Below are 11912 nucleotides of genomic sequence, written 5' to 3'. Positions count from 1 at the left end.
TTTATGATATTTTCATGATTTCTGTATTGATTAATTGATATACAGTATAGGCTATATACGATCTATCTATCTATCTATCTATCTATCTATCTATCTAACTATAAATTCAGAAAATCAATGTTCAGCTGTGATCAGAAACACAATAGCCTACAGCATCATTACATCATTATACATTTGCATTTTTCTGTAGTGTTTTTTAACCAATGCAGGATTAAACTAATCTCTGGGCAGTGGCTATTTTACATGTTGCTTAGTCTACCATGTTATTATAAGCCCAGTTGTTAATCATGTGCTTTCACTCTACCACAGCAATACAAGGTATGCTGCTTGTGACAACATGGGTGTGTATAAAAAAGTGCAGGTGTGTGTGTGTGTGTGTGTGTGTGTGTGTGTGTGTGTGTCAGTCAATGTGCTTTGATAGCATGTGTGAAAATAAAATCTGTGAAGTAGATTTTCCAGTGCACATGGGCTCTCATTGGTTCGCACAAGGGACTGATTTGCATATGGTGGGAGTGTCCTGAGCCAGCACTTGGATGAATGACTTGTTCAAGTCAGATAGCAATAAGCCATAGCACTCAGCAGAGGTCTGCACTGCTCAACGCTCAAAATGCCTGGGTTACTTAAACTGCCACTCTCACTGCTTTAAGTGGAAAGTGTTGGACTAGGACATAAACATGTTCAACAGCAGACACCCCAGCCTTAGCAAAAGAGGAGGAATATGGGTAAGTTTACAGACAAACTTCACTTTAAGAGAACTGCAATTACCTTTTATGATACTGCAAATACAACGTTATATGACTTAGGCAGAGACATGAATACCCCCCACCCCCCACCTCTACACTATACTGTTTTAATTATCATGTCTTTTTTATGCTTAAATAAACTTTAATGTCCTAACAAATCTAATTTCATGGATTGATTGGCTACAGTGATCATCATAATGAGCATTACAGTAGTTGCAATGATTACAGTTCAATTCATGGTTGCCACTGCCAGAGCTCTGCATCAGCTATAATAAAATAATAATGTTCAATGTTCATAATCAGTAATACCTCATTCTATTCTGCAACTTTCTCATTAAACTGTATTATCTTTAATTATCTTGTATTACAGGGATTGTGCATCCTCTTGCTTTACACCAGCCCTCTTTCCTGTTTTGCAAATTTCAGCCAAGCAAAAGAGCTCGTCTATAAGATAAAGGAGGGATTACCCAGGGGGACCTTCATAGGGGCCATTGGAGTAGACTTAAATTTGGATTTCACAGTTGAGCCCCCCTTTTTATTCAGTCTCTCGCAAAAGAAGGTCAGTGAACAGTATGTGAATCTAAATAATACGACGGGGGAGCTTCACACATCTGCTACAGAGATTGACAGAGAGACCCTCTGTCCTGATAACGCAGAGGGACAGGGATGTGTCCTCTCGCTGGATGTGTTTGTGTTGCCTCAGCAGTACTTTCAGCTCATAAAAGTTAAGATTTTAATTGAGGATGTGAACGACAACAGGCCAAAGTTCCCCGTGGATGAGATCTGTATGTCTGTCCCTGAAAACACGCCCGTCAACGCTCGTTATGCAGTGGAGCAGTCTGCAGTTGACCCGGACCTGGGTGTTCACGGAGTGCAGACCTACTGGCTGGTTAACGACTTTGGTGTGTTCACACTGGATGTTGAGGAGAATGAGGGAGGAGAGCTCACACCCTTCCTCATTGTGACAGAGGCCTTGGACAGAGAGACACAGTCTGAATACATTACAGATATCATTGCAGAGGATGGAGGGACCCCTCCTCTACTCGGCGCAGCTACTTTAAAAATTGTCATCACAGATGTGAACGATAACTGCCCCCAATTCACAGAGTCACAAATTAATGTCACTCTGCATGGGAATGCTACCAAAGGGGCACATTTGGCACGTTTGCATGCTTTTGACCCTGACCTTGGTGCTAATGCTCAGATCAGCTACGCTTACAGTGAACGTGTGCCAAGGGACACCAGGAGCTTGTTCCATTTGGACAGAATCACTGGGGTGATCAAGCTAGCAGGGAAAATAAACACTGTCACAGCCACATTTTACAAACTCACCGCTCTGGCTAACGGACCTGGTTGTATCCCTGCTGTCGCCACTGTTACTTTCCATATCATCAAAGTTGTCACTGGACCCCCTGCTGTCATACCTCGGTACATTGCACCAGAAAAAGATGGGGTAGTCACAATAAAGGAGTCTGAGCCAGCCTTTTCTCCAATTGCTTTTTTTACTGTTAAAAACATTGATATGAACCAAAGGGTGGACTGTTATTTGGAAGGGACTGGTCCCTTCAGGCTTGGTCCCTATCAGCTGTTCAAAAATGAATACCTGCTGGAGACTACAGAGCCCTTGGACTATGAAAAGATAAAGGAATATGAGCTAATTGTGGTTGCTAAGAATACTCAAGGACTTGTCATCAAGACATTCCTGAAGGTGCAGGTGTTGGATGAGAATGATAACGCACCAGTGTTTCAGCAGTCTCTGTTGGAAATATCTGTTGAGGAAAACAATCCACCAAACACTTTTCTAACCCAGCTCCAAGCCTCGGACCAGGACAGCGAAAGCCGAGGGGAAGTCATCTACCTCCTTGGAGGTGACGCCCCCGGGATCTTTGTTGTGGATCGTGTGACAGGTGTCCTGACTGTGGCTACATCACTGGACCGTGAGGAGAAAGAGACATACCGGTTCATAGTGAGAGCAGTGGATCAGGGGACACCCAGGAGGGAGTCAATTGCAACTGTGGTGGTGAGCGTGCAAGACCGCAATGACAACAGTCCCCGCTTCATCAATAAGGACTTTACTTTCTTCGTGCCAGAGAACTTCCCAGGGTACGGTGAGATCGGTGTCCTCTCTGTGACGGATGCTGATGCTGGGGAAAATGGCTGGGTGGCCCTTTCCATCCTCAACGGCAGCGACATCTTCATGATTGACACAGGGCGGGGGGCGCTGAGGGCCAAGACATCACTGGACCGGGAGCAACAAGGGACATACCAGCTGTGGATTGAGGCCGTCGATGGTGGGGAGCCCACGCTTTCCTGTGTTACCATGGTGACCGTGCTGTTGTTGGATGTAAATGACAACCCGCCTATTGTCCTCTTCCCTCAGTCCAATCAGTCCTACATGCTAGTGCTACCCAATACGTTACCAGGAACATCAATCACAGAGGTGTACGCTGTGGATAAAGATACAGGCATGAATGCTGTGATCGCCTATAGTATCATTAAGAGGAAAGGTGGCGAGCCAGGGTCATTTGCCATAGACCCAGAAACAGGAAATATCACATTAAAGAGGGAACTCAGCAACCGGGGCCTCTACAGCCTTCTGGTGAAGGTCAGTGATCATGGTCAGCCTGAGCCACTTTACTCAACTGTCATGGTTAACTTCTTTGTCAATGAAACAGTGAGCAATGAGAGTTACATCCAGAGCCTGCTGACCAGAGAGGCTGACATAGAGATAGAGGAGAGGCCCTGGTACACTGGCCAAATGACAGAGGGGCCGGAGAGGTATGAGCTCTTCCCCTGTCAGCCTGTCCTCATTGCTCTTTCAGTGACATGTCTGGGGCTTTTTTTCTTGGTTGTTACACTGACATCTTACATATGCTGTAAGAGGTTTAGAAAGCACAGAAAGAAAAGATCAGAAGTGGAAATACCTTTAAAAATGAAGGATGACTCAATGCAGGTTGTGAACCGAAAGCTCAGGCAGATCTCCAACATCTAATATTCAGCTGTCCACGCCTCCAAAAACCACCACTGTTTACATGAATGTTTACAAAGCTCACTGTAAGAAGTGTAGTTCTTACATGAGGTTGCTCTTTTTGCTTTTGTCATATGAATGTTATTACTTGCAATATATTATGATTTGACCCACATGCCCATGAGTTTCTGTCATTGATAAGGGCACACAGTACCGTCCTCTGTTCCACTTTTTATCATTTCTATGATCCATGACACTTACGCATATGTAAAGTATCAGAAAACCAAAGTAATTAATGAATTAATATTGGTGTGAAAGTACTAACAGCTTTATAACAAAGTCATGAGAGCAACTTAATCTAAGGTCCTATGTAAATATTGTACAAAAAACTTTATATAAAACTTTTGCATTGGTATGAAAAAGACAAAACACATTTCAAGACACAGCAAATGTTTCTTTCTTCATCTCTTTACACCAACTGTAACAATTACAAACATCATAAAGAAGTGATTACTCTTGGAAGTTGGATACATCTTGAATAAAGTAACCAAACACATTTCAAATTTGGTAGAAACAAGAATCAAAATGTATTACTTTATTTAAAGCAGGGTCATCCTGTTATATTTGGAGAGCTCACTCTGTCAATATACATTGAATTCTATGCACACTATGCACAAATGCCGTCAAAGCATTCGGCATAACAAACATGGCAATTCATTTCGGAATCTGAAAACAGTCGTCAAAATTCTGTGTGACGTCTTAGAGCCATGGTTGGTAACCACATGCCCTACTTCCTGTGAAAGCCGACCGATGGTGTACTGTATATAAAACCTTCAAATTCCATCTCAGCATGGCAAAGAGTCCCATATTTTCACACTAAATAATTTGTTTCTTCATTGTCATACATCTGCTTTGAGATACATATGTCATCCTCCTCTATACAATCATGCAATTTTCAATGTGTCTGTGAAAACATGCTAAGTATCTGTGAAAGAAAATCAAAGTAACTATTAAAGATGCTTTATTTTTTATAATACTTTGGATTTTTTTTCTGTATTGATATCACCTGCATGAATTTTCAGAAGTGTGTGTATAAGATCTCATATACACAAATGTGACATTTAGTAAGGTTTGAAGGTGCAATCTATTTTAGCATCCACTCTCAGATTGGTTGTCAGGTTGTTTCATGAACACAAATATCACCAAACAACAGCTAAATCTAGTTTACACATCTTCTGATGCTGCTTAAATTGTATTTATATGGATTCTCTTTGAAAGCAGAGCAAGAAAACGGGCCTATACTTTGGATTATTATAAACTGACAAACACACAAAATTCAGAATTTTCTATTTGTGATTCAAACTCTGCTATTCTGTATGTGAATATCCCTCAAATGTGTGGTATGTGGTCTATTCAGTGAGAAAATCTTTCAGTAGTGTATGAATCATTACGTGTAGTAAGTATATTGATACAAATATTAATTACATTGTCAAACTGGGTCAAATTTATATTGCATCTTCTTCAGACAAGATTAAATCTGGTGTAGAAATTATCAACCAGACTGTACCTCAGATAAAGATGAAACAGTTAAAGATGAAAAGCCAGAGAGCCTGTGTTGTTGTCATCACCTACAAAGGTCAGAGCTGGTGAGTTAACACCCAGAGTCACACTTAAAACGAAAAACATGGCACTGACTTGTAGCTACAGCTGCTCCTGTCTGAAACACTGGAAGTCAAATCAGTTTAGTCTGAGAAATATTTCTCACCTTTGTTGAGTGGTATTGGTCATTACTGTACTCGTAGTGCAACCATAACCTTGTGAAATATCACCCAAGAAATTGTGAAAGTGGTCTTGATGCTTTTTCTTCCACCACATGAACCCCTAGTGCCTTCTGCCTTACAAAGCTGCTGTTTTTTGGTTTTTTTCTGCCCTATGCCTGCTTATGTGTTTGCTATGAAAGGTGTGTAGACAGAAAGGCTTTAACTCTCTTTGTGTTCCTGTTAACTATGCACACTCCCAAGTGAGGAACTCCCTTGTATCATATGTCCTTTAAAACCTGTTCGGCTTTGGCTCTTACAAAACAAGAAGCATGCAAACAAACCAGTGCTGAGAAATCTTTTCACACATGCAGCTTCTCAAGTTATAATCAGCATTTCAGGATTGAGACACGTCATGTAAGCACAGAGCACGTCAGGAGCTAGAAACAGCTCAGTATAATCCACAGTAATCACCTCTGGCCAAACTGGGCTTTACACAGATAGGCTGAAAGATGATAATCATTCATGTATATGCGCACAGTAATGTCTTTCAAGACAGGTAATAATATAGGTTTTGTAATGACACCAAAATAACTCAACATATGAAGGAAATGAGCTCCATTTGCATTATGTGATAGAATAAGTGTACTGTAACTGACGTGTGTTATCAATTTACAAGCAACACACATTTCTTGGAAGAGCAGTTGGACTTGCAATATGGTCAACATCTTGAATAGGTTGAGAAGTTGTCTGTCAGGCTGTTTGAGATCAAGAGAACAAACCGTGTAAGCATGTTCATGCCTGCAATGTGTTTGTGTATGTGTGTGCATGAGAGAGCGAGAGAGAGAGAGGGCGAGAGAGAAGAAAGAAAGAAATATTTAAGTTTAGTTTATTGATAATTTCACCTTTTTTAAAACAATAAACAATAAAATAAGCACTGTAGTTGCTGACAAAACGGCTCTGAAGGTTTGCCCTCATAATCATTTCAGATTAAATTTTATCTGAAGATTAAGGCATATTTGTGGATACTCTTGCAATGCCTTCCCTGCCTAGGAAAGTATCCAGAAAACTCTATGAAAAAAAATATGGATTTATATTATATTCTGTATTTTTTCCTTCTGTGGGAACAGACTAAAAAGCTGTACCCTTGGCAAGCCAGGTGCTGCAGTATGTCATGATCAAAGCTCCCCATTTGTCAAGCAGAATCAATACTCAATCAATACATTGTGGTGCATTCCATATCTGCCTACAATAAATAAGTCAGCTGCCCAGGCAATGGTTGCTTGCAGCCAAGTGACACAGAATTTAAGAAGGTGTCTGTACAATTTTACTTTTTTTTTTCATTTTGAGCAAACAATTACAGCATATGATTAATTGCAGAAATAACAATGGGGATTTTATTTCACTGTATCAGTTTTCTTTTTCACCCATTCCAACTCAGTTAGTCATTTTCCCTCGGCCTGTTGAAACAGGAAACACACAACAGTCATACAAGCTCTTAAGGCCTATTAGGGCTTAAACCCAGCTGTTATAATGATGGAGTATGCTCCTGTGTGCAATAATAAACAATAGTTCTAGTTAATAAATGGTGAGGTTTGATCATGACATTTACATTTCTTCCACACAGGTTGCAGAGACTTTCACATTAACAAGGCATTAATAAGAAATTCATCAATGAAATAGTACACTATTTCTGCTTTATTAATAATTTAGGCCCCTTTTCTCTATTTTGTTGGTTAGAAATTTAAGTACCAGCAATTGTGGTTATATTTTTTAACAGTTTGTGCATTTTGATACAGATACAAAACAGCAGAAATACCTTCTGTTCCTAGACACCTTCTGTTTTTTGCAGTGTTCTGTAGTGGTGTGGTCTACAGCAACAACATAAACTGCAAACAGGCTCATAATGACAGTGCTAACATGTTGACTGTTGACTCATAATATTTGCTTACTAACACAAAAGATAAAAGTACAGCTGAGCATGATGGGAATGTTTTTGCAAGTATTTGTTCTTTAGCCAAAGTGAAATCTGGACCATATAATGGCACCAGGAAGAAAATCAGGGGATCAGCAACGCGATTACAATTTGCACTGAAGGGAACATGAATGTGTATGATAAATTTTAATGGCAACCAAGCCAGTAGTTGTTAATATTTTACTTAAAACCACAAATGTCAACCTCATGGTGGCATTAGCTAAACATTCAGGATATCACCAAAATCATTAGTTTATAACATCTGGGAACCATGAAATAGTGAGTTTTTTAAGCTTAGAATGATAATGAAACACACCTTGTTTTATTTCTTAGTTCAGCTGTATCCACATCTTAGTGGTAAATGCTGCAAAATTCAGATTTGACTGCTGAGTACAAAAATCTGTTGCGTGTGTTGGTTGTCCTTGCAATTTGTCCTGCAGTCAGTGAGTCAACTGTCTATTGTACAGTATCAAATATATTATCTCTACATCTTTTTATCCAACATAATCCTCACCATGACCTTTGACCTCAACGTTAATTGTTTTTAACCTTCAAGAGTGTCATTTAGATACATCTCACTTTCACATATAGCAGCTAGAAACAGCTGGGAAAGGGTCACCCAGACAGAGACACTCCACAGCTTTTCTACATGACTGATCACCTCCTGTTGCATTAATCCCACTGACAGCCAGTCCACCATCTTCAGACTAGGGCAGAATGGTCAGAGGAAGGGTGAATTGGCTTAAATCTGGTTTTTCAACTCTTTGTGACCCTGGGGATTAGTCTTACATACTTCATATTATCTGTAGTTTATTAAAAATACATCATTCTCGAGCAGAGGAGGTGTTAAGACTATAAGACGTCATACATAGGGGGGGGGTCATGCACTTCCTGGCAACTCAAGCTGGTTTCCAAACATGTTTTCTTTGTCTTGTAGATGTTTTTCTTCTTAAACCCATACAGATCCTTTATAAGATACAGTTTACTTTATTAATACATTCACAAATGTCTGCTAAACAAATATTGTTGAAGGTTAAGGATAATGCCATTTAAAAAAAATACAATTAAATTAAATTAAAATAAAATAAATGAATAGATACAGAAAACAAGAAAATTGCAAAACCAGTAAACAGGTGTTTACTAGGAGTGTGTGTGCTTGTGCGTCTTCTATATATAACAGGCTATGTCAAGATAATTATTTGTCACATTCAGTGTTGTTTTAAAATGTGCCCTCTAGTGTGTGACATGCAGTCACTGTGCAGTTAAATATGCGGCATGTTTCTCTCCTAGTAGAATCTGCTACTTTTCACTGTCATCTGGCTCTGTGAAGTTCAGTGACCACAGACTCTCTCAAGTCATTTTATTTTTCAGTTCACATGCTTTTATTGGCATGATCAAAAACATGCTGTTGCCAGGCAGCTTACTCTCTCTCTATCTCTCTCTCTCTCTCTCTCTCTCTCTCTCTCTCTCTGTCCAGGAAAGCAGGAAATTCTATCTGAAATTACATTAAATTCTTAATGGTGTAGACAGCAAGTAATTACCATCAGCCACAGCCTGATCCCATTTCTAGATTGGCTTTATTGTAATGTCCCTGCCTTGAAATCAAACAAATAAAGACACAATGAGAGGCCAAGGTTGGGTTACACAGGTCTGCTGAATAGGAGAGGCTACATTTCCCAAGTTATGACATCAAATACGACCCCCACAACCTCCCGACACACATACACACACACACACACACACACACACACACACACACACACACACACACTTTGTTCGCCATTTTCAATAATGCATCTCCATATTCTCCCACTGAAAATCACTGCCTTTGATCTAAAACATCTTTCATTTGCTGTGATGCAACAAAATATAATACAATCACACTCTTTTGATCCTGCTGTGGATTACGTTACTAATTTCCTTTTTTCCTCCGTCCCTATTCTTCTCTCAGTTTCATCCAGTTTCATCCCAGCAAAACACGGAGGGGCTTCCAGAGAATTAGCTGCAGCAATGTATTTCCGAGCAACTTATTTTTTCCCCACAACTGCGAACAGTTAATACCATCCCGACCTGCCATTGTATTTGTCTCCGATCCCAGCCCTAAGGCAGTTCATTTGGACGATGTTGTTCCTGTTCCCATGGCCTAAAAAAAAACAACTATTTTGCTCAAAGATTAGTGTTTTTGATGCAAATGTATACTTGAAAAATAAGATTTTCTAATTACCTATTTCAACGGTGTCACCAAATTATATTGTGATTATGGTACCAATGGGATAAACTAGAAAAGGGTCACTATTCTAAGTAATAACAGCACTAGCCAACTCTTCTGCTTTTGATAAGAAATATGTTTTCATGTGTTTATTACACAGTGAGACATTACCCAGACTGTACTAATGTACTAGCCTGTGTGCAGAGACCACTGCGTCAGTGTACAACAGTTTCCTGGTAAACAGCCAATTCATTCCAAGGCCATCATCATTAAACATCTTGAGGGAGTCTGTTCCAACAGTGACACTAAGCATGACCCACTTATTAACAATTTAACATTGTTCAACTTTTTCTTTCATCCATATTAGACCAGGTTCTGTGACATGCGGTTACTCAGAGCTGGTAATTAGGACTTTGTCTACTTTTTTATGTATTCTTTAAAGCAAGATGGTCATTAAGTATTTCAATCATTTATAGTATATCCAACGCTTTGCTTCCATTCCATTCTACATTTCTTTGGATTAACTTATGTTGATTTCTATGTGTCATTTCTTTCCTCAACAAAATACAATTGTCTGCTTTCAAATACAATTATCTTTTGGAAAATATCTACAAAAACTGAATGCAAAACAGAATTTATTTAGCCATTTTCACAAATATAATGCATGTTATTGCGAGTAGCCAACCATCCAGTCAAGACAGTTGTATCTTTAATTTTTCTACAATGTCTTCTTGTAAGCAATATCATCAGTAACTGTTGAACACTTCCTTGTTTTGAACAGACATAGACATAGCATCCTGCAAATGTGGAACGCTGCTCTTCCCTTGGCGACACCTTTGGTGGATAATTGACAGGTCATGGGCCTAATTAGGGAGTCAGGATTGAAAATGATCATTTGTTGATGTTTGTGCAGTGCTGAACAATAGAAGAACTATTCCAGGACAAACCTGTATTGGCTGCACATTTCATTGTAAAAATTCCTTGCACTTTTAACAAGTCAGGAAGAAAATGAAAATGCAGCACAGTTTTTAACCAGGTCTCAATACAACAACAATTGGTTCAACAACTTGAGCCAATGGTACAATGTGATGTTGCACCTACATTGTTGGTGTTAATGGGTAGTCAGCAACAGGTGAGTTTTTAACAAATTCATCTTTAAATGAACAGTGATACTATAATACATGCACACATCTTACATCTGGACCGCTAAATAGTTTGTTGGCATCACTTGAATTAATACATCTCTCTATCTTTAGGCTTCAAACACTCACACCATCGTAGAAAGACCTTGTCTTGTCATTCAGTCTAAATCAGTTTGGCACAAGTGACACATAAACTGGTTTCATTCCTCAAGTGTACTGATACAGTTAACATCAAGCATGAACCAGTCACTTTCAGTTGGCAGGGCTGCTATGTAGTAATTTCTTCCATTACTTTCACTGATGTACAGTTCACATATTGTAGTGAACCATTGATTTGGCCAATTCACACTGCTGAGACCTCATAAATGTATAGTTCCAGCTAAATTTTAGCTTGTATTTTTGCACAGAGCTGGGATTTTTCCCTTATTTCTTACAGTGGAGTTGTTGGTTATATGAGAACGGAGATGTTGGTTATGTGAGTAAGGCATTACTTCACAGTCAGTATGGAGTGGAGCAATGATTACAACGACCAATTACTGTCAACATACACAAACTTTGGACTTGTCATTTAAGTTTAGAGAGGTTTTCAAAGGAATTCATGTCATGTCAGATTTCCAGAATCACATCAACCTGTATGTTTAGCCTATATTTTCAAAGACTGTGTTTAGTATTAGGTTTAAATCTTGGATCTGCTGAAATTTAACAATATTCTTGAATTTCTTTCATCGGCAGTGGTAAGGATTTTTTGTCTGAGTAACACAGTTGCATCATTTGCATAAAGTGATAATTTATTATTTTCTTTTCCAATTATGTGCTTCCTTTTTTAACCATTATTTATTATGGGTAAGTTCACAAGAGGCAACCTGTGCTTCCGTTTTATTTTTACATTACATTTAAGTTAAAAGTCCCCTTTAATCTAATACTTGGTGTTTGGTTGTGGGTTGATGATCTCTCAGTTGTGCATGCATAATGTGCCAAAGTCAGCAGAAAGTCAAGCCACTTACCTTCGGGGCATGTCTCTCCACACCCACACCACCAATACATCCCCAAAAAAACCTGACTGAAATGTGAGCAGCCATTCGGTAAAGCAATGACGTTCATTCACGCCAACTGCTGAA

The 11912-nt window shown here is 39.2% G+C and overlaps 1 protein-coding gene across 1 annotated transcript; it reads left to right on the top strand.

The window, feature by feature from the left end:
• Positions 1 to 584: 584 nt before the first annotated feature.
• Positions 585 to 4894, top strand: pcdh20 (protocadherin 20). The gene is made up of 2 exons (XM_023424305.2): positions 585 to 722; positions 1114 to 4894. The coding sequence occupies exons 1-2, from the start codon at positions 675 to 677 to the stop codon at positions 3733 to 3735; spliced, it is 2670 nt and encodes an 889-aa protein (XP_023280073.1). The 5' UTR covers positions 585 to 674; the 3' UTR covers positions 3736 to 4894.
• The last annotated feature ends 7018 nt before the right edge of the window (positions 4895 to 11912 follow it).

Source organism: Seriola lalandi, unplaced genomic scaffold (assembly GCF_002814215.2).
Source record: "Seriola lalandi dorsalis isolate HSWRI2012SDOR001 ecotype SW California unplaced genomic scaffold, Sedor1 jcf7180002054735, whole genome shotgun sequence".
NCBI lineage: Eukaryota > Metazoa > Chordata > Actinopteri > Carangiformes > Carangidae > Seriola > Seriola lalandi.
The sequence above is the reverse complement of the archived record's forward strand: the minus strand, read 5'-3'. Positions and strand labels throughout refer to the sequence as shown.